The sequence below is a fragment of the Leucoraja erinacea genome, chromosome 8 (assembly GCF_028641065.1).
Source record: "Leucoraja erinacea ecotype New England chromosome 8, Leri_hhj_1, whole genome shotgun sequence".
Lineage (NCBI taxonomy): Eukaryota > Metazoa > Chordata > Chondrichthyes > Rajiformes > Rajidae > Leucoraja > Leucoraja erinaceus.
In genome coordinates, this window is record NC_073384.1 from 30,086,693 (window position 1) to 30,109,801 (window position 23,109).

Here is a 23,109-nt window from a genome sequence, read left to right on the forward strand (position 1 = left end):
TATAGGTTCCCTGTGGCTCTGGAGCAGCAGGTGCTTGGACCTGTCTTGCTTCAGACATGACTGCTCATTGTGGCCACCCCCACAAACTATTTTCTAAAAGCTGCAGCATATTCATGCACATTGCTAACAATTATTGCGTTCCACACTCTATCTTCAGAGAGCATTTTCTCGGCTCCCAGGACACGCTGCACTTATTTTGCGGCTCCTTACCTTCGCATACGGGGCAGCACTCTCCGGGAATTTTCACTGGGTTCAGGCAGCTCTGTCCGCAGGCTGTGGCCATGCAGTGCGGCTCGCCGTTGACACACTGGCAGAAAGTGCAGTCGTCTTCTCGCCAGCGGTCGCCGTGCGCGCGGATCTGTCCATTAGCGTAACAGCCGGCAGGATTGTGGATCGGGTAAATCGGATCTGTCGGGGTGGCAATGGAAAGAGGTAGAACAGGGTTAGCCAGCTGCACAAGTGGTGACAATTCGATGGGGGAGATACAAGTGTACGTCAAAGAGGCAGGCAGACATGAGCAGGGCAGCACGCACAGCAACTATGATTTAAAGTGTGCAATATAAAGTGTGGAAACTACCCCACCCTATTAAACAAAGGAGCCCAGAGCAAAACAGTGCTATGGCAGGGTAAGAGATCTGCTACAATGCAGCTCCGTGATCTACTAACCTTTCCTGTTTCTATTTCTAATAAGCTCATCCATTCAATGAAAACCAACCGGTGAGCAGAGATTGTCATTGATAACAGGACACAAATACATTCATCAGGATCAACATCTTAAGAGTCGTACAGCATGGAAATAGGCCCTTCAGCCCAACGACTAAATGCCATCGAAGCCAGTTCTAACACTTTCCACCCTTCCCGAAAGCAGGGAGTATTCTTGCTTTTTTCCACCCAATCTTTCACTCATATCAACAGTATCAACAGTAAATGAAGGTTGGCAACATTTAACTGGGATGGTAGTTCAATTATGAGGAGAGAACAGAAACATAAGAAGCTGCAAATGCTGGAATCTGATGCAAAAAATTCAAACTGCTGGAGGATCTCAGCAGAACATCTGTGAGAAAATTGTCGATGTTTTGCGTCGAGACCTGCATCAGGACCATGTGACATTGTCCTCTTGCTGGTTTTGATTCAAACATTGACTTCTCTGACCAAGTAGCCCTTGCTTTCCCTCTCTCTCCATCCCCTCCCCTTCCCCAGTTCTCCGGCCTGTCTTACTGTTTCTGACTACATTTTATCTCCGTACCATCCACGCCCATTTCTCTCTAGAGATGCTGCCTGTTCCGCTGAGTAACTCCAGCATTTTGTCTCTATCAACAATTCCTTTCCACCCCACAGATGGTGCCTGGCCCGCTGAGTTCCGCGAGAACTTTTATTTTTGTGTAACGAGAGACTAGATGGGCCGGACTTGTTTTCCTTGAAGCAGTGGAGGCACTTGAATGAGATTTACAAAATTATGAAGGTATAGGTAGGGTTGGCAGTAAGAAACTTTTCCCTAAAGTAGAGGGAATATTATAACATTCAAGGGCATAGGCTTAGGATAAGGGGGAAGTGATTGAGAAGGAATCTGAGAAAAAAATCTTGTACCCGGATGGTGGTTTGAATCTGGAATGCACAGCCTGAAGGAATGCTGGAGGCAAGTACTCTCACAACATTTAATTATTTACAAGAGTCTTGGACAGAAGGCTTGAAGGCAATGGACTAATTACTGATAAATGGGGTTAGTGTACATTGCTAGGCGATGGTTGGCATGGACCTGATGGGTCCAAGGAGCTATTTCTGTGCTGTTCGACACTATGAAAGGACATGTTTAACATAAAGTAATTGAGCTGAACTGTACAGAAACAGCCCTTTGGCCCCATTTGTCCATGGGAGAACATGTAAGTTTCCTTAACATGATCAACGATTATTGGGATTGGATTTGTGCCCTTGCTGCCCTCTCATAGGTGTGAATTGCCCTATGTGTTTACTGCTCTTCCAGATGGTACATGTCGTCTATACTGACAGAGGGGTGGAAAAAGTCAAGACAGTAAGCCGAGCCAAAAGCTTGGGTACTTCCGGGCGGGTAGCATTGTGACCATGTTAGATATAGATCTCAGGGCTAACCAAGGAATATGGGGAGAAAGCAAGAATAGGGTACTGATTCTGGATGATCAGCTATGGTCATATTGAATGGCAGTGCTGGCTTGAAGAGCCGAATGGCCTACTCCTGCACCAATTTTCTATTTCTTTGTTTCTATGACCAGAGGCCAGCATGGGGGAGGATTTTAAACATGGAATTACACAGGCAGTACAGCATTGAAACATCAATGTTTATGCTCCACATGAGCCTCGATACATCTCAGAGGCAACAAAACTGACAACAACACCTTAGGCCCTGCCAGCAAAAATGTACTGTGGACCTAGGCTTGAATCCAGAGTCCTCTGTTCTGTGCAACTAGGAGCTAATCTTCAACTCTAATTATAGATGTACCTAATGTTCAATCTTACGCTGTCTTATAAGGTTAAGCCCCACTCCAGGGACATCAGTATTGGACTTTAGTTCTGCATGGTCAGAGGAGTTGGCGTACCTCATCTGATATAATGGATGCAGCTGGTTGAGTAAGAGAAGGGGATATGTTCTCCTCTGTGCTTTGTTTGTTTGCCTTGAAAGCCAGCATCATTAAACAATTTGTTGACTAAAACATTGCATTTTTTGGACCTTGCAATGGACCGATTAACTGCTACATTCCGTCATGTGACCGGCCATGAAGTGTGTTGGAATATCCTGAGGTTGTGAACGGCGCTACATAATTGCAAGTAACTTACTGCCTTCAGCACAGGGGCAGAATTGCTGCCTTATAGCGCCAGAGACCTGGGTTTGGTCCTGACTACAGGTGTTATCTGTACAGGGTTTGTACGTTCTCCCAGTGACTGCATGGGTTTTCCCCGGGTGCTCCAGTTTCTTCCCACACTCCAAAGATGTACAGATTTGTAGGTTAATTTGGCTTTGGTAAAAATTGTAAATTATTCCTAGTGCGTAGGATAGGGCTAGTGTACGTGGATCGCTGGGCTGAAGGGCCTGCTTCAGCACTGTATCTCTAAACTAAACTAAACTAAAGCTCACTTCAACCAGCCCAATCAGCCTGGGTAATCAAATACATTGATCACTACTTTTAAAGTGTTAAAATGTTTACATTTAAAATACATTTGGACATGTATGTGCATAGGAAAGATCTCGAGGGATATGGACTAAATGTGGGCAAATGGAATTAGCTTAAGTGGGGTGTCTTGTTAGACATGGATGAGTTGGGCCAAAGGGCCTGTTTCCATGCTGTATGACTCTTTGACTATCCATGTATCGCCTGTACAATTTTTTATCCATTCGGTCTATTGGGAGGAGTAGTGGTAGAAGGAGGTTGACATGTTCTAGGCTAAATAGGGTTGGTGAAGGCTCCTCCCCGCTCCCCCCTCAACTCCCCATCCAGTGTAATTGTACGGGGAAGCGGCAAGTCTTACCTTCACAGACGGGGCAGCACTCTCCCTCCGGCACGTAGTATCTGTCACAGTGCAGCTCACCGCACTGGGCTGAGAAACAGATGGAGACACCCCCTTGACACCTGCAGAAGCGGCAGGCATCCATCCGGAACATGTTTCCATCGTAATACTCCACGCCGTTGAATATGCAGGTGGGCTTTGTCTCTACAAGGACAGAGCAAAATAAACCGGTTCTATCAGAATCTGTCATAACACAAGGGCACTTCAGTGAAAACTGGATAAGCTTGAAGAAATATATGGCTGGGTGCAAGAAGGAAACAAACAAGATGAGGAGGCCATTCGATCGATCTAGTCAATGCGAGCTCTCACAGAATTTCCATCAATCTTATTCCCCTTCTAATTTCCCTGTAACATGTCCTCTCTAGAAATGCACATCAACTGCCCCTGACTCTCCTGCTACTCACCTACACCAATGGTAATTCTACAAACACATGCTTATTTACAGAAAAATACACAAAGTGCTAGAGTATCTCATCAGATCAGTGCTGGCGTTAATTTTACAGACGTTAATTAACTTGACAGTGCATCTTTTGGATGTGGGAAGAAACCATGGGACCCAGGGAAAATCCACAGTGAGATATGCAAACTCTATAGAGGGAGAGGGAGAAGAGTAGATTGGAGGTGTCAGTGTTGCAGTTGAATAAAGGGGAAGTTGAATAAAGGGGACTATGGGGCCATGAGGGAGGAGCTGGCCAAAGTTGACTGGAAAGATACACTAGCAGGGATGACAGTGGAACAAAAATGGCAGGTGTTTCTAGGAATAATACAGAAGGTGCAGGATCAGTTCATTCCTAGGAGGAAGAAAGATTCCAAGGGGAGAAAGGGACGACCATGGCTGACAAGGGCCGTCAGGGACAGTATAAAAATTAAAGTGAAGAAGTACAACGTGGCAAAGATGAGCGGGAAGCAAGAGGATTGGGTAATGTTTAAAGAACAACAGAAGATAACCAAAAAGACAATACGGGGAGAAAAGATGAGGTACGAAGGTAAGCTAGCCAAGAATATAAAGCAGGATAGTAAAAGCTTCTTTAGGTATGTGAAGAGGAAAAAATTAGTTAAGACCAAAGTTGGACCCTTGAAGACCGAAAAAGGTGAATTTATTATGGGGAACAAGGAAATGGCAGATGAGTTGAACAGGTACTTTGGATCTGTCTTCACTAAGGAGGACACAAACAATCTTCCTGATATAGTCGTGGCCAGAGGATCTGGGGTGACAGAGGAACTGAAGGAAATCCACATTAGGCAGGAAATGGTGTTGGATAGACTGATGGGACTGAAGGCTGATAAATCCCCAGGGCCTGATGGTCTGCATCCCAGGGTACTTAAGGAAGTGGCTCTAGAAATTGTGGATGCATTGGTGATAATTTTCCAATGTTCTATAGACTTCAGGATCAGTTCCTGTGGATTGGAGGGAGAGAGAAAACGGGGAATTATAGACGTTAGCCTGACATCAGTGGTGGGGAAGATGCTGGAGTCAATTATAAAAGATAACCGCACATTTGGATAGCAGTAACAGGATCGGTCTGAGTCAGCATGGATCTACGAAGGGGAAATCATGCTTGACTAATCTTCTGGAATTTTTTGAAGATGTAACTCGGAAAATGGACAAGGGAGAGCCAGTGCATGTAGTGTACCTAGACTTTCAGAAAGCATTTGATAAGGTCCTACATAGGAGATTAGTGGGCAAAATTAGGGCACATGGTATTGGGGGTAGAGTGCTGACATGGATAGAGAAGTGGTTGGCAGACAGGAAACAAAGAGTAGGGATTAACGGGTCCCTTTCAGAATGGCAGGCAGTGACTAGTGGGGTACCGCAAGGCTCGCTGCTGGGAACGCAGCTATTTACAATATACATCTATGATTTGGATGAAGGGATTCAAAGCCACATTAGCAAATTTGCAGATGACACAAAGCTGGGTGGCAGTGTGAACTGTGAGGAGGATGCTATGAGAATGCAGGGTGACTTGGACAGGTTGGGGGAGTGGGCAGATGCATGGCAGATGAAGTTTAATGCGGATAAATGTGAGGTTATCCACTTTGGTAGCAAAAACAGGAAGGCAGATTACTATCTAAATGGCGTCAAGTTGGGAAAAGGGGAAGTACAACGGGATCTGGGGGTCCTTGTACATCAGTCTATGAAAGTAAGCATGCAGGTACAGCAGGCAGTGAAGAAAGCGAATGGCATGTTGGCCTTTATAACAAGAGGAATCGAATATAGGAGCAAAGTGGTCCTTCTGCAGTTGTACAGAGCCCTAGTGAGACCCACCTGGAGTATTATGTACCGTTTTTGTCCCCTAATTTGAGGAAGGACATTCTTGCAATTGAGGGAGTGCAGCATAGGTTTACAAGGATAATTCCTGGGATGGCGGGACTGTCATATGCTGAGAGAATGGAGCAGCTGGGCTTGTACACTCTGGAGTTTAGGATGAGAAGGAATCTCTTTGAAATATATAAGATTATTAAGGGTTTGGACACGCTAGAGGCAGGAAACATGTTCCCGATTTTGGGGGAGTCCAGAACCAGGGGCCACAGTTTAAGAATAAGGAGTAAGCCATTTAGACCGGAGACGAGAAAACATTTTTTCTCACAGAGAGTGGTGAGTCTGTGGAATTCTCTGCCTCAGTGGGCGGTGGAGGCAGGTTCTCTGGATGCTTTCAAGAGAGAGCTAGATAGGGCTCTTAAAAATAGGGGATATGGGGAGAAGGCAGGAATGGGGTACTGATTGGGGATGATCAGCCATGATCACATTGAATGGCGGTGCTGGCTCAAAGGGCCAAATAGCCTACTCTTGCACCTATTGTCTATTATCTATACTGACTGTATCCTCGGACTTGGATCCAGGCCACTGGGGCTATGAGGCAGTGGCACCTTGCCACATTCACCCCAGTGTCTTTTCTGTGTGGTAATCACAGTGCAATATTACCATTGCATGAAGCGTGATTTATCTCACGTTGTCAGCAGCTGCTTTACATGCTGTCTTGTTCCAATTTCCCCTACTATTTCTGTAGTGCTGACATTTTAATTTGAGCTGCTCTCTCTCTCTCTGTCTCACCTTCACTCTTCCTTTCTGTCCATTATTTCTGTCCATCTTTCCCTTTCTTTCCATCCCCTTTCCCCCCCCCCCCCCCCCCCGTTGACCCTCCTCCCTCTCGTTTCTGCACAAAGTCTCCATTCCGAAAAAGTTGGACTGGACTTTTCTCCATTCACCAACGGATGGTTGGGAAATGTGGACTGAAATTCAGAGTTATATTCAGTCAGAATATCGATGCAGTGAAACTAAAGATGTGCCGCACTTGACTCTGCTGATAAGTAGCCATCTGAAACTTTACTGCGGAAAAACAATCTGGCATGCTCAGGTCTTTGGTCATACTAGACGGGTACATTTTCTAAACTACCAATGTTGTTCCATTCACTTTTTTAAAAGATGTTACACAATCCTACAGTAATTTTTCCAGTGAACGCAGAAAGTTTAAAGCATAGAAATTAGTACTCTGGTGAGATTAAAGGGTGTGTGGGTTTCGATAACTTGAAGGGCAGTGCAGGAATCAGAGCCCCAGTGTGTTACCTGGAGTATTGTGTACAGTTTTGGTCTCCTAATCTGAGGAAATACATTCTTGCCATAGAGGGAGTACAGAGAAGATTCAACAGACTGATTCCTGGGATGTCAGGACTGTCTTATGAAGAAAGACTAGATAGACTCGGTTTGTACTCGCTAGAATTTAGAAGATTGAGAGGGGATCTTATAGAAACTTACAAAATTCTTAAGGGGTTGGACAGGCTAGATGCAGGGAGATTGTTCCCGATGTTCGGGAAGTCCAGAACAAGGGGTCAAAGTTTAAGGATAAGGGGGAAGTCTTTTCGGACCGAGAAGAGAAAAACAATTTTTCACACAGAGAGTGGTGAATCTCTGGAATTCTCTGCCACAGAAGTAGTTGAGGCCAGTTCATTGGCTATATTTAAGAGGGAGTTAGATGTGGCCCTTGTGGCTAAGGGGATCAGGGGGTATGGAGAGAAGGCAGGTACGGGATACTGTTGGATGATCAGCCATGATCATATTGAATGGTGATGCAGGTTCAAAGGGCCAATTGGCCTACTCCTGCATCTATTTTCTATGTTTCTATGTTACAGTGAGCGTAGGAACCGGGTCCTTGGTGTGTTAAAGGAAGTATAGGAACTGAGGCCTTGGAGTGTTAAAGGGAATGCAGGAACTGGGGCATTGGTGTGTTACAGGGAGGAAAGGAACCTAGGCCCTGTGGCATTTACATCACCCTGTCCCTAGGAGGCTGGGTGGTCTTGAGCCTGGTTATGATCGCCACTGCCTCAACTGAGCCCAACTAGTTCAGCCGAGGACAAGCCAGAGAAACCTGATGCCAGAGTAATGCAATGCCCCAGCGACAGGTAATAATGGCATCCAGTGAGTCATCTGCATGTACCGTCCAACATCTGCGGTGAGGTTGTGGGAGGGAATTGTTTCTGCAACTGATTGTTCTGTCAACAAGCCTGTGGAACCAGCTAACCTCAAGCACTGAGCCCAACCACAAAATAAAGATCTGACACTTAGCTGTCCTGACGAGTTTGCAGCATGAACTCCAGCAGATGTTTTTCATTGACAAATCTGAGCAGCCAGCTTTCAGAAGAAGCCGACAAAATTCCTCTGATCTGGAAGTCAAAAATAGCAAGCCTTCACCCCGTGATCGCAGTATCTACTGGAACTGACGACAACAGCTCAATGGACTGTGAAAATAACTTTTGAACTGGTGAATAATTGCATGTGACTTCATTCCCATTTTTGGGAAACCTCACTTTGCACAGGTTGACACTGGGAACAGGAAGTTGGTTCCTACAGACGCATAGAGAGCCCTAGATTTTTCAGGCGATCCCACATCGAACTGCCTTGCCCAAGCTTACATGAGCAAAAATGGGGAATTATGGAAATTTACAGTATTGGAGGAGGCCATTCAGCCCATTATGACCATACCAGCCCAGAACAAAGCTATCAGGTCAACTCCCGTTTTCTAATTCATTGTCCTCCCCATCAAGGCACATCAATGTTCTTTAGAATGTGGTGGGTGTTTAGTTTAGAGAAACATGCATTTCGGCCCACCATGTCCACGCCGACCAACGATCCCCGAATATTAACACTATCCTACACACACTAGGGACGATTTTTACATTTGCCAAGCCAATTAACCTACAAACCTGTACGTTGTTCATGTGTGGGAGGAAACCAAAGATCCCGGGGAAAACCCACGCGGTCACGGGGAGAACGCACAAAGTCCGTACAGACAGCATCCCGTAGCCAGTATCGAACTCGAATCTCTGGCGCTGTAAGCGCTGTCAGGCAGCAATTCTACCGCTGCGCCACCGTGCCGCCCTATAAGTGGATTCTTGCCATCCACTACCCCTTTGGGCGGTGAGGTCCAGGCCCCACACTCTCAAAGTGATTTTTATTATGATATGTTTTACCTATTACTTTAAACTCATTATTGACGCCTTTGCTGAGGAAAAGGCCCCTCCTTTACACCCATTACAGGCCCCTCCTAATACTATGCTTCTTCATTACTTTGTTCTACAAAGCTCTGGTCTAGCTCATGATTAAACTTCTACAGGACATGGCAAAATCTTTGTGAATCTCTTCTTCATTCTCTCAGCCTTCGTATAGTGATCACGGAACATAGAGCATAGAAACGTACAACACAGTATTAGATCCTTTGGACCACAATGTCTGTGTTGAAAAATGATATCAAGCTGAACTAATCTCATGTGCATCGGATCAGAAGTATACACAGTACCAACTGCATTATCTTCTGTCTGAATTATGCTGCCTATGGATCCACAAAACGATCAGAATAAGGCAGGGGAGTTTACCGATACAATGGGAACTTTGGTCAGGCTCTCTCCAACAATGAAATGCAGGACAGCATTTGTGTACACAGACACACACGGGCACAACATACATACACATATGTACCATCACACTTCACACAAACATACATGCCTGCATAATATACAAACACATGCCAGCACACACACACACACCAGTAAAAGAAAGACAAATACAGATAGAGATGTAGTGAAATGAACAGAATGAGATACTGACATTATAGGAAAGTGACAAAAAGAGATTACGACAGGGACAGGCAGAAAGCTAGAGGACGAGAGCCCATTTTTACTCCAGTAATTGGTGCTTCATTTATCCAAACGCAGTTGAAAACTCCTGTCCCCAGACAGTTAGCTACTGCTGAACTCAGTCAACAATCATTATTCAAATTGGAAATAGTGCAATAGACAGTGTTATAGAAAAAAGACAAAACAAGCAAAGAGCAATCATGCAAGCCTCAAAAAACCATTATTCACTCTGTCTTATACTAGCACTTCAACGGTTGCTGCAGGAGCTGTTTCATTCCCCGAGGCTATACCTGGAACATCTTACTGACGCTGAATAATTGCAATCTTGTTGCTGATGCTGCCTGCTGAATGAGGCTGGATTTTCTGTGGGCACCTTTGGTACTGGGCAATTATCCTGAATAATTGTGCTGAAGACCAGAGAGCTTCCATCCATTTCACCCTGAGATATTTAGCTTCAGGGGAAAGGGCAAGTAATGCACCTGCCACGTTGGGAGGGAAGTATTTGCCTTGCAAACAATAGCAGCTCTCCCACAAATCTATAATGAAATGAGAGGAGGTGGAGGGTTGTTTTCCACGCCAGAGGTTTGGGCACTGTCGACGAGGATGTGTCGCATCGTCACCTTGCAGACAAGACCCTGTTTGCCCTCTCACGTGACCCAGAAAGGGATGGAAGCAGGTTGGGGAGGGAGTTTACCCTGGTGTCCTAGTCAATATTTAACCCTCCCCCTTCAATCAAGCACGTTAGTCCGTTTAATGTGAAGTCCGTTCAATGGAACTAAAAGCTTTAACTTGAGTCTTTTAACATCAGTACATGTTTCAAGGGAGTGCATTTTCCCTGAATATATGCTAATGATTAAAAAAAAAATGTTTTTTTACTTTGCTCTCTTCGAAAGACCATTGCTCTTTTTAAAATATGTTTTATTACCGCATGTCTTCCATGTGGTTTATGGGATCTTGCAGTGCACAAATGCACTTCAGGAGTAGCCTGTGGGGTGCCAAGTGCTTTGGGCTGGGTTGCACTCACAGGAGGTGCTGAATAAAAGGCAAAAAGTTCCCCTTTGCAGAGGGGTCCAGGGTAAATAGGATGCAGAGATGTGGTCACAACCCTGCAGTGTCCTGAGATCAACATGCAGGTGATCTAACGAAGGGCCTGGCTCATAGGTTTGTCCCTACACCCCAGGGGCAGCTAAGAAAATAAAATACAACATGAAGTGATTTTAAAAAACAATTACGTTAAAAGAAGGGAATGCACATCTGCTAACACTGCTGGCAATGCATGTCCCCGCTGAAGCATGTTTTTATAGAATTAACTGTGATTAGGGAGCCTGTTTTCAGCACGCACCAAGAAAGGCCCTGCTGTGATCTCACATGGCAACACTTCTAACATGGCAATGCAGACTGCAGCCTTCTAAATTGGGAATCTGGAATGTTCTGGGAGGGAGCCAGGGCTCTGGTTTCTATTCTCATTTCATGGGGTACCATTTGTGGCAACATTTGCCAGGGGGCAGGCTTGAATGTTGGGTGCGCTCCAATACAAGGATAAGCGAGGGAAACAGTGCTTTCAATCATGCTTACTTAAGAAGTCAGTGACACTTCTAAAATTGCAGTTGTCCAGGTTGTTTTTTGGAGTGAGGGGCCCGACTTGCCTGCGGGTGCCATTACCAGACAAGTGATGACGGCGGGTTTGAGAGACTGCTGGGAGACCTGTTCTAACCTTGGTGTGAACTCGAGATATAGCACGGGTTGGGGACTCCCAGAGCATGAACTTCCTCAGCCTTGACCTGGATGTCTGGGTCATGAAGGAAAACAGGCGCTCATGCATCAGTCCTCGTGCTAGACCCTGTGCTTTGCACATGTATGTATCCCCACTTAAAGGGCAGCTGGGTGATATAAGGGTGCTGGAGGAAGGGGATAGAAAGTCTTATTTCTTTGAGAGCATGACATTTTCCTGTTGCTCTCCAATTCTCACGGTCCTGTTCAAGTGTGGGTAAATACACTTTGTTTGGCAGCTTGTTACATGTACCCAACACCTGTGTGAATCACTTGCCCCTCAGTTCTCCTTTTAAATCTTTTCCCTCTCAACCTAAACCAATGCCTTCTAGGTTAGACTCTCCTATCCAGGGAAAATACTGTGACTTTATGATTTTCACGATTTTATAAACAGTAACGTGACCCCTTGGCTTCCTTTGCTCCAGGAAAAACAGACCCAGCCTACGTTACAACTAAAGCCCTCCAGTCGTGGCAACATTCTTGTGATTTTCTTTTCTGTACCCCACTAGCCTAATCACATCTTTCCTATGGGATGGTGACCAGAAATTGATACAGTGTTCTAGATGCAGTCTAATCAATGTTTTGTACAATTGTAACATGATGTCCCATCTCTTGTACTCAGTGCCCTGACTGACGAAGGCAAGCATGCTATATATCTTCTTTGCTAATCTTTCAACCTTTGTTGCCCCACCTCCTCCTTCCCCCCCCCCCCCCCCCCCCCCCCCCCCCATAGTCCTGAAAATTTGTTCTTCTTTCTTTAGGGGGATCCATTACGTAGCACATCGAACAGTACAGCACTGGAACGATGTCTGTGCCGAACATAATGCCAAGTTAATCCCCTTTGCTTGCATATGATCCAATTTCCTTTATGGAGAATGTACAAACTCCATGCAGACAGCATCCATAGACAGGATGGACCTCTGTGAGACAGCAACTCTTACTACTGTGCTGCCCCAAATCTTTGGGTCTCATCTCAAATCTGTGCCAGATTTGTGCATTCCAGTTATCGGTTACCAGAAACATTTTCCCTCCATCTGTTCGATCAAAAGCTGGTGTTATATTTATAATGCGTTAAGGGCTCAAAGGATGACGATTCCTCTGTCACAGCATGCTGCAGTCCTGACATGCTCTGCAGGGGTGGGCTGTAGGTGCAATTACTGCATGCAGTGTGAGCAGCCTTGAACATAGATTCACATGAAACTGGAGCAGGACAAGGCCAGTCAGCCCTTCAAGCCAGGCCTGCCACTCATTTGTCATATCCCAGCCTAGGGAATTATTCTACCCTTATTTAGTCTATCTAACCCATGGTCTAGATGTTTGGCACAAACATGGTGGGCTGAAAGGTCTGCCATTGCTCTATTCGAGTTTGTATGTTTCAATTAGACACCCTGTCGTTCATCCAAAATCTATTGAAGAAAGGCCCAGTCAATCCAATTTCTCCTTATACAACAGTCCAGCGTCACAGAATCAGACTGTTGAACTTCCATTGTATTTCCTCTATGGCAAGGATACACTTTCTTCATAAATAGCTATCAGGCCACACGGTGAGCAGATGAACAATGTCAATACTGCTGGTCAATGATCTCTCATTAGAATCTAGATGTCTCTTGGAGCTGGGAGTGTTAAAACAAGTTGGGTTCACCTGAAGTCAATAAGTTGTTGGTTGGATGTCTCGTGCTGACAATGGAGCAGAATGTGATGGAGTAGAAGATGTGCACAGCTAATCACTGAAAAGGCGGAGGTTGTAGACTTCAATGAATTTAGATAGATGAAGGAATATCTTCCCACAGAGCACTTCAAGTAAACTTTGCAGAAAACACGATGTGGGTAGGAAGATTGAGAAAGGAAGAGGCCTTTCAATCAGATTATGGCTGCTCTGCTTTTAACTTGGATCTATATGCATCAATACCCTTATTCTGGTAGAAACTGATTGCAGATTTTAAATTATTAATGGAACTTAATGTGACATAACCCTTTTGTGAGAAGTGTTTGTTAACTTCTCTCCTGGACAGACTAACTCTGATGTTAGAGTTATGCCTCTTCATCCCACACTTCATTTTTTGACATTGATTTATTATTGTCAGGTACATTGAGATATGGAGACCCCGATCCCCTGGCTCCATCAATGGTGTTGATGTGCAGTTTACCAGGGAGTACAAATACCTTGGAGTGTACCTGTACAGTAAACTGGACTGGTCCAGGAATGCTGAGGCCCTGTACAAGGAACAGAACCACCTGTACTCTTTGAGACGGCTCCATTCCTTCAATGTCTGCAGTAAGATGCTGCAGATGTCCTACCAATCGGTGGTAGCCAGTGCCATCTTCTTCACTGTCATGTGCTGGGGCAGCAGGGTGAAGGCCGTGGACACCAATAGGATCAACAAACTCATCAGGATGGCTGGCTCTGTTCTGGGGGTGGAGTTGGATTTATGGGAGGTGGTCTTGGAGAGGAGGATGCTCCTCAAACTGCGAAGCATCTTGGACAATACAGCTCACCCCCTTCGTGACCCCCTGGTCAACTGAGGAGTACCTTCAGCAACAGACTGGTTCCACAAAGATACAGTACAGAATGCCACAGGAGATCCTTCTTCCATGTGGCTATCAAACTGTACAGCTCCTCCCCCTTCTGTCGTGGGGTAGACTGACTCTCCCCCCCACCCCACCCCCCAATCTTTGTGCATCCCCAATCCTTTCCACTCGTCACTTTAATTTCATGCATTTTGTGTTTTATGACTGTTGGCAGATTAATTTCCCTCCTGAGATAAAGTTCTATCATATCCTAACTTATTTCCACTGTAGGGTGATTCTCTCTTCACTTTCAATTCCTTTCAAAATCTCAAACACCTCAATCATGTCCTCAATGGAGAAATATTGAGACCGTTGGAATATTGCTGCTGCTTTGGAAACCTTGTAGCTCTGATTATACCGATGGATTCATACCAAAGCTAGAGATGGCCACAATATCAAGAGTAGTGAAGCTCTCCCTGCTGCTTTGGCACACATTTATTCGTAATTCAACATTAAAAAACAAATGATCTGGTTTGGTTTGACATTGGTAATTGTGGGAACTTACTGCGCACAAACCGGCCACTGGGTTTCCTGCATTGAAGGTACTCCATTGACTGTGAAAGGGTTTTGGGATATCCTAATATCCTATATAGAATTTGTAGTCGGAAGAGATCAAACGGCCCGTAACGGCCATCAATCCTGAACCTTCTTGCAGGAAGTATTCTTTATCTTTATATCCAAGTAATCATTGCTATTTGGCACAGTAATGTTAGATGCTCTTCCCTTTTAGACTTAACTACTGCAATAAGTATGTGTGCATTTGTGAAGGGTTAGTGATCACCCTCCTTTTTATCTTCCAGTACTTCTGGAATGCAGAATTCCACGAGTTATTTCTCTCTTTGACCATTGATCATCCTGTTAAATTATTGATCACCTTTTGTGCTGCTACATATTTTATGAAGTGCTTTCCCGATGGTTGATTTATCACTGTCTGTGTTGGATTTCACGGGGGCTGCCGTGCCCACGACAGCACTTTGTGGCTTTACATGTGCTCTCTATCTACTTGCTTCACTTCTGATAATTTGTAACATGGTTACACACCCTCTTGGAATTGTTCAGCTATTCTACACTCTGCATTCTTTCTGGGAAGAGGAGCTCTGTGTAGGAGTGCTGGAAGAAAGTTCTGGTTTTGTTTTGTGTGCTATTTCCTGAAAATTCCAGACTCGTGAGTACTTCTTCCTGACTGTTGACACCGGGAGCTCAAAAGCCTGCACACAGCTTGAAAACAGAATGCTGACAATTTCCACCCCCGGAGATCCCCCTTCACCATCCCAAACCCCCCCCCCCTCCCCCCCCCCCCCCCCCCCCCCCCCCCCCCCCATGACCCATTAATGGTACAGTATTGAGTTAGAAATGCAGTGTCGTCCTGAGTAAACACACAATTCCCCTATCACCCAGCCTTAGCCCCAGCTGCCCCCACTCGGCTGCTGTTCGAACAGAAATGTCCTTCAACTTTCGAGAATTTGCCGTGAAGCCTCCGTGTCAATAACATGTGACTACTTGCTTTCTTTTAATCAACACTACGCCAGTTTAAACCACTGCGTGTTTCACAGGGGATTGAGAAAGGGAACGTCATCTGTCAAGATCTCTTTTGTTGCTGCATTGTAAAAAAAATATTTTTCCCATCTTACATGAATACAACAGTTCTGCAGCAAGGTGGGCAATACATTTGTCAAAGGCAGTCTTTCAGCTCCGTCCTCTGCATGCAGTTTAAATATACAGGGAGCAGGTTCAGTTATATCTCTGAATGGAAAACACGGGGCAATTAGAAACATAGAAATTAGGTGCAGGAGTAGGCCATTCGGCCCTTCGAGCCTGCACCGCCATTCAATAAGATCATGGCTGATCATCCAACTCAGTATCCCGTACCTGCCTTCTCTCCATACCCTCTGATCCCCTTAGCCACAAGGGCCACATCTAACTCCCTCTTAAATATAGCCAATGAACTGGCCTCAACTACCCTCTGTGGCAGAGAGTTCCAGAGATTCACCACTCTCTGTGTGAAAGGAACACTCTCTGTGTGTCCCTCTCCTCCAGTGGAGCAATATGTGAAGAATGGAAGAGTCAGGAAAGGGCAACTAAAAGTAATAAGTTAATTTCTGCTGTGTAACATGCTATTCCACCACGGGCAAAACGCACACCTCTCTGACCAGGGTAAATTAGCAGTTAGGAAAGTGGAACCACGTTGTTAGTGAACAAAAAATACGAAGGTTGACTGAAGATTATAGAAAAGGAGTTGTAGTATTGAAATGTGTAGGAAGGAACTGCAGGTGCTGGTTTAAACCGAAGATAGATACAAAAAGCTGGAGTAATTCAGCGGGATAGGCAGCATCTCTGGAGAGAAGGAATGGGTGATGTTTCTGGTCGAGACCCTTCTTCAAACCTATTCAAATAGTGCCTTTCACAAATCGGGGAACAGTGATTAAGGTACTATTTGAATTACACAGATATAATGCAGTAAACAGAATGCAGCACAAACGATAATGCATTGAAAAATCATAGAACTATAAAATAACCTCTGCTTCCTCTTATTATAGCAGACCCATTCCTACTCTTTCTCCAGAGCCTTCTCTTAACTAACTGTTCAATTATTTTTACAAATCCCTGACTGATATTGCTTTCATACTCTTTCAGGCAGTGAGTTTCAGATCTCTGTATAAAAATGTTTTTCCTTTATTTTGTATTTAACCTAACACTTTAAATCTGCTCTTGAAACATCCATTAATGGGATCCCCTCCCTTCTATCTACCCTACTATCTAAACCTGCCACTGCATTGTACAACTCCTCTTAACTAGCTTTCTCAAAGAGTAATTCCCTTGTGTCCTTGGTTGAAGGAGGATGATTGCTTAGGACATTTTACATTCACCCCCTGTGACTGCCAAGGTTTCCTCCATGTATTCTCTTTTCTCCTATATCCCGAAGATGTGTTGGTTGGTAGGATAACTGGAATTGATGAGCATGTAAGAGAAAATAGGTCATGAACAAATGTGGGGAAATGAATTATTCTGAGAGCAGGCATATACTCAATAGAGTAAATGGCCCTCAATGTTGTAAAAATAGCATGAAAACTAAATAAATCCATGTATTTTTCAACGAGTATCTCAGAAACCAAACAGAAGCTTAGGTGCACATCTCATGCAAAAGACAGAGACAGTGCAGCTTCAGTTCCACCCTTCAAGGTCTCGCCGACTTTTGTTCATTTTCTCTCAAACAGGAATAAATGCAACTTACATTTCTTACTGTCACTGTCAAAATATTAACAATGCAAATTTAACCCTTTTAGTCAAAGTGATACAGTGTGGAAACAGGACCTTTGGCCCAACATGCCCACAGCGACCAATATGTCCCAGCTACACTAGTTGGTCCATATCCCTCCACACCTGTCACATCCATGTACCTGTCTAACTGTTTCTTAAACATTGGGATAGTTCCAGGCTCAATTACCTCCTCTTTTGTATCAATTGCATCTACCATGTTCCTACTGGATTAGCCGATTTTTACTTTAGATCTAGATTGTGACGAGATTCTGGCAGCCTGATGAGTCACATCTGCTAAATAAGGTTGACTTGAGTAGAGGGCAGGTTGGTTGTTGGTTGAACGATGAATGGTTATTCTGCAAAGATGTCGCACTGCAGTTGGAGACGTTTCAACACACCTAATATCCTACTGAAAGCCACCTGGTACCTGCCTGGTGAGTCTGCACCCAGACTGATGCAGGCAAAATAGATTGGAACAGCAAAGTAGGGCGCTAGAGAATACTGAAGAGCGGTGAGACCTTGATGTACATGTCCAAGGGCCCCTGAAAGTGACTGCATTTGGTGGTATGAAGCTAAGTAGACATACAGGAAACTTGCCTTCACATTGGGTTTGAGAGCAGAGAAGTTAAGGCAAGACAGGAAGGATGTGATTGAGTTGGAGAGGGTATTGTCTGGGATGGAGCATTTCAGTTATGAGGAGAGACTGGATAGCCTGGGTCTGTTTTCCCCAGAGCAAACTAGGCTTGGGAGGGGAATAGGGAGGGGTTGTTACCTGACAAGTTATGGAAAGTTATGAAGTTTGGAGTACCTTTCTCCGCAGCTGACCTGTGAAAAATTAGAGAGCACTAGTTTGGTTTGGAAACTTGGGAGGCATGATAGAGATGGGCTGAAGGGCCTGTATATATGCCATACAGCTTTATACCTTTAAATAACAGGAATGAAAGGTAAAATGCAGTCAGCTTCAAGAGCTTAATGGTCTAGGGCAGACTTAAAACTGTTCAGATCCATGAGTAAGATGCGAGTAATGAGAAAGGAGTCCTTGAGACTGAGCTCAGATATTTTGACACACAGGAGTATTAAAAACTCACTTCCCTTTTTGGTGGCCATTGTGGAGTCTGTTCAAAGAATTCATCCCACAAACATTTGTGAAGCATTACTAATACAACCACACTTTAAGCCTTTCATTTGTTTTGTTTTTTAGTAAAGAAAAAGCAAAAAAAAGGCTTAATTTCTTGGCACAAGTTAAAGTTATTTCAATGTGTGGCCCCCAGATGTCTGTGACGACTTCCTAACAGAAGCAAGCTCTATGATGTTGATTGCCAACAACTCTTGCACTCTTTCAATCACAGAGCCCAGCCCTGGTATGGAAATGAGTTTCAGGCTGGTAAACCACAGGAATCCAAGAACGTCCGTCATCACAGAGTTTGTCTGTCTACTCCTGTGTGCTGCAGCCCTGTTTGTCTGTGTTGTGAATTCCTGAGCAATGACAAAAGAAGCTCAAGCATGAATACATTCATATCCACAGACCGGATTCCTCTTCAGCAGCCCACACCCTGCACCCCTCTCCCTTGTAAACAACTGCCCCCCGCTACCACTGAACCCTCTGCTCTTTCCCACTTCTGGCTTGTGTAAGCACAGCTGCACACGTGTGCATGTGTGGCCACACTGTTTCACGTGTACTGAAAGGTGTGATACATCCATGTACCTGCACAGCATTCAATTTCCAAAAAAGTCAGCTTCATGGAAAGTGTAGAAAGGAACTGCAGATGCTGATTTAAACTGAAGATAGACACAAAAAACTGGAGTAATTCACCGGGTCAGACAGCATCTCTGAAGAAAAGGAATAGGTGACATTTCGGGTTGAGACCCTTCTTCAGACCTTCTTCTAAATGAGGGCCTTGACCGGATTTGATGAAGGACCTCGAGGTTAATGAGCCATCAGGAGGCAGTGACCATAACATGGTCAGGTTTAATCTACAATTGGAGAGGGAGAAGAGTAGATCGGAGGTGTCAGTGTTGCAGTTGAATAAAGGGGACTATGGGGCCATGAGGGAGGGGCTGGCCAAAGTTGACTGGAAAGATACACCAGCAGGGATGACAGTGGAACAAAAATGGCAGGTGTTTCTAGGAATAATACAGAAGGTGCAGGATCAGTTCATTCCTAGGAGGATGAAAGATTCCAAGGGGAGAAAGGGACGACCATGGCTGACAAGGGCCGTCAGGGACAGTATAAAAATTAAAGTGAAGAAGTACAACGTGGCAAAGATGAGCGGGAAGCAAGAGGATTGGGTAATGTTTAAAGAACAACAGAAGATAACCAAAAAGACAATACGGGGAGAAAAGATGAGGTACGAAGGTAAGCTAGCCAAGAATATAAAGCAGGATAGTAAAAGCTTCTTTAGGTATGTGAAGAGGAAAAAATTAGTTAAGACCAAAGTTGGACCCTTGAAGACCGAAAAGGGTGAATTTATTATGGGGAACTACGAAATGGCAGATGAGTTGAACAGGTACTTTGGATCTGTCTTCACTAAGGAGGGCACAAACAATCTTCCTGATATAGTAGTGGCCAGAAGATCTGGGGTGACAGAAGAACTGAAGGAAATCCACATTAGGCAGGAAATGGTGGATAGACTGATGGGACTGAAGGCTGATAATTCCCCAGGGCCTGAATGGTCTGCATCACAGGGTACTTAAGGAAGTGGCTCTAGAAATTGTGGATGCATTGGTGATAATTTTCCAATGTTCTATAGATTCAGGATCAGTTCCTGTGGATTGGAAGATAGCTAATGTTATCGCACTTTTTAAGAAATGCGGGAGAGCGAAAACGGGGAATTATAGGCTAACATCGGTGCTGGGGAAGATGCTGGAGTGAATTATAAAAGGTGAGATAGCCGCACATTTGGATAACAGTAACAGGATCGGTCCGAGTCAGCATGGATCTACGAAGGGGAAATCATGCCTGACTAATCTTCTGGAATTTTTTGAAGATGTAACTCGGAAAATGGACAAGGGAGAGCCAGTGGATGTAGTGTACCTGGACTTTCAGGAAAGCATTTGATAAGGTCCCACATCGGAGATTAGTGGGCAAAATTATGGAACATGGTATTGGGGGTAGAGTGCTGACATGGATAGAGAAGTGGTTGGCAGACAGGAAACAAAGAGTAGGGATTAACAGGTCCCTTTCAGAATGGCAGGCAGTGACTAGTGGGGTATCGCAAGGCTCGGTGCTGGGACCGCAGCTATTTACAATATACATCAATGATTTGGATGAAGGGGTTCAAAGTAACAATAGCAAATTTACAGATGACACAAAGCTGTGTGGCAGTGTGAACTGTGAGGAGGATGCTATGAGAATGCAGGGTGACTTGGACAGGTTGGGGGAGTGGGCAGATGCATGGCAGATGAAGTTTAAAGTGGATAAATGTGAGGTTATCCACTTTGGTAGCAAAAACAGGAAGGCAGATTACTGGCGTCAAGTTGGGAAGAGGGGAAGTACAACGGGATCTGGGGGTCCTTGTACATCAGTCTACGAAAGTCAGCATGCAGGTACAGCAGGCAATGAAGAAAGCGAATGGCATGTTGGCCTTTATAACAAGAGGAATCGAATATAGGAGCAAAGTGGTCCTTCTGCAGTTGTACAGAGCCCCAGAGAGACCACACCTGGAGGATGGACATTCTTGCTACGGAGGGAGTGCAGCGTAGGTTTACAAGATTAATTCCCGGGATGGCGGGACTGTCATATGCTGAGAGAATGGAGCAGCTGGGCTTGTACACTCTGGAGTTTGGAAGGATGAGAGGGATTCTCTTTGAAACATATAAGATTGTTAAGGGCTTGGACACGCTAGAGACAGGAAACATGTTCCCGATGTTGGGGGAGTCCAGAACCAGGGGCCACAGTTTAAGAATAAGGAATAAGCCATTTAGAACGGAGACGAGGAAACACTTTTTCTCACAGAGAGTGGTGAGTCTGTGGAATTCTCTGCCTCAGAGGGCGGTGGAGGCAGGTTCTCTGGATGCTTTCAAGAGAGAGCTAGATAGGGCTCTTAAAATGAGTGGAGTCAGGGGATATGGGGAGAAGGCAGGAACAGGGTACTGATTGTGGATGATTGAATGGCGGTGCTGGCTTGAAGGGTCAAATGGCCTACTCCTGCACCTATTGTCTATTGTCTAAAACGTCACCTATTCCTTTTCTCCAGAGATGCTGTCTGACCCGCTGAGTTACTCCACCTTTATGTGTCTATCTTCAGCCTCACGGAAATCCTGGAACAAATTTTCAGATGCGGAATACAACACACAAAAGTGACCACGGTGCACTTTTACTTGAACATCTCCCTGAATGTGAATTAGGTGCAGACGTGTCAATCAGCATTTGTCAGTACACTTCATGCCAGGGTCAGCAAGGAACTAACTGTGGACTTCAAAAAGGGAGGTCAGGAGACCACGTGCAAGTTTTCACTGGTGTGTTGACAGTGGACAGAGTTAGCAGCTACAAATTCCTGGACGTTAACATCCCAGTTGACCTGTCCTAGGCCCAGCACTTAGATTCAATTACGGAGAAGGTATGCAGTGCCTCTACTTTCTTAGATGTTTCAAGAGATTCAGCATGTTACTGAATAGGCTAACAAAACTCTACTGATGCACCGTAGAAAGCATCTCGATTGTTTGCATCATTGCCTTGGACGACAATTTTAATGTAAGAGGCTGCAGAGAACATTGGACTTAGCTTGGTCCATCATGGTGACATCTGAAAGCATCTACATACAGAGGGTATTTATCATCTACGATCCCCACTCAACCAGGTATAGCCGCCTTCTCGTTGCAGCTGTCAGTTTAGTGTAGTTTGGAGATACAGTGCAGAAATTGGCCCTTCGGCCCACCGAGTCCACACCCACTTGTAATCCCAGCACATTAACACTTTCCTACATTAGGGACAGTTTTGGCATTTATACCAAGCCAATTAACCTACAAACCTGTAGGATTGGACTGTGGGAGGAAACGGAAGTTTTCAGAGAAAACCCACGCAGGTCATGGGGAGAACGTACAAACTCCGCACAGACAAGCACTCATAGCTCAGATCCAACCCTGTCTCTGGCGCTGTAAAGCAGCAACTCTTCTGCTGCGCTACCGTGCCGTCATTGAGGTCAGGCAGGAGGTAAAAAGCCCGAAGTTCCATACTTCGAACGACAACGGCAGGAACAACAACTTTTCACAACTATCACGTTCTTAAACTAGTACGACCCTAATCTTACATCGACAATTGAATGCCATGGACCATCTCTTCAACTGAAATGGTAGTGCAAGAGGTTGTCTGTAGATTCAAGTGTAGTTTTGCACATTTCTTGTATTTTGCTCAGTCGTTTTTTTTTTACAATTTATGGTTTTGTGTGTTGTCTGAGTCTATGTTCATGTAATGTTGTTACAAGCACGATTTCCATTGTATCTGTACCTCAGCGTACTTGTATGATAAAAATCTTGACTTGAGTATACTGCATGCTTGTGTCAATATCTGTAAGTGTGTGAGTGTGTGTGTTTACTGCAGTTAAGCAACAGACTGTACACCTGTTCAAAATCAAACAGATAAAAATGTCTTGTGGGTAGAATATATTCCATTACAGACAGCAGACAAATATAGAGACAACTTATACATGGGTTGGCAACAAACCAAAATATAAATTGGTAGTTGTCAATGGGATGGCTTACATCAGCTTTTAAAAATAAGTTGCTTTTCCTGCAGACGAAACAGAATTATTGTTTTGTTGCTCTATTTCTGCAGGGCACATGGTTATGTTGGGGAATCATGATTAGCTTTAACTGGCAATTATTCTCCCACCCTCTCAGAAAGAGCCC

General features: G+C 44.7%; 1 protein-coding gene across 2 annotated transcripts in view; it reads right to left on the bottom strand.

Annotated features, from left to right (window-relative positions):
* The window catches only part of crim1 (cysteine rich transmembrane BMP regulator 1 (chordin-like)), a 212,727-nt gene that overhangs the window by 74,639 nt on the left and 114,979 nt on the right, over positions 1-23,109 (bottom strand). For both annotated transcript variants that reach the window (XM_055639319.1, XM_055639318.1), the window contains exons 6-7: positions 3,499-3,681; positions 211-408 (exon numbers count right to left, since the gene is read on the bottom strand). In XM_055639319.1, coding sequence (XP_055495294.1) covers positions 211-408; positions 3,499-3,681 — 381 coding nt within the window. The remainder of the gene's footprint in view (positions 1-210; positions 409-3,498; positions 3,682-23,109) is intronic.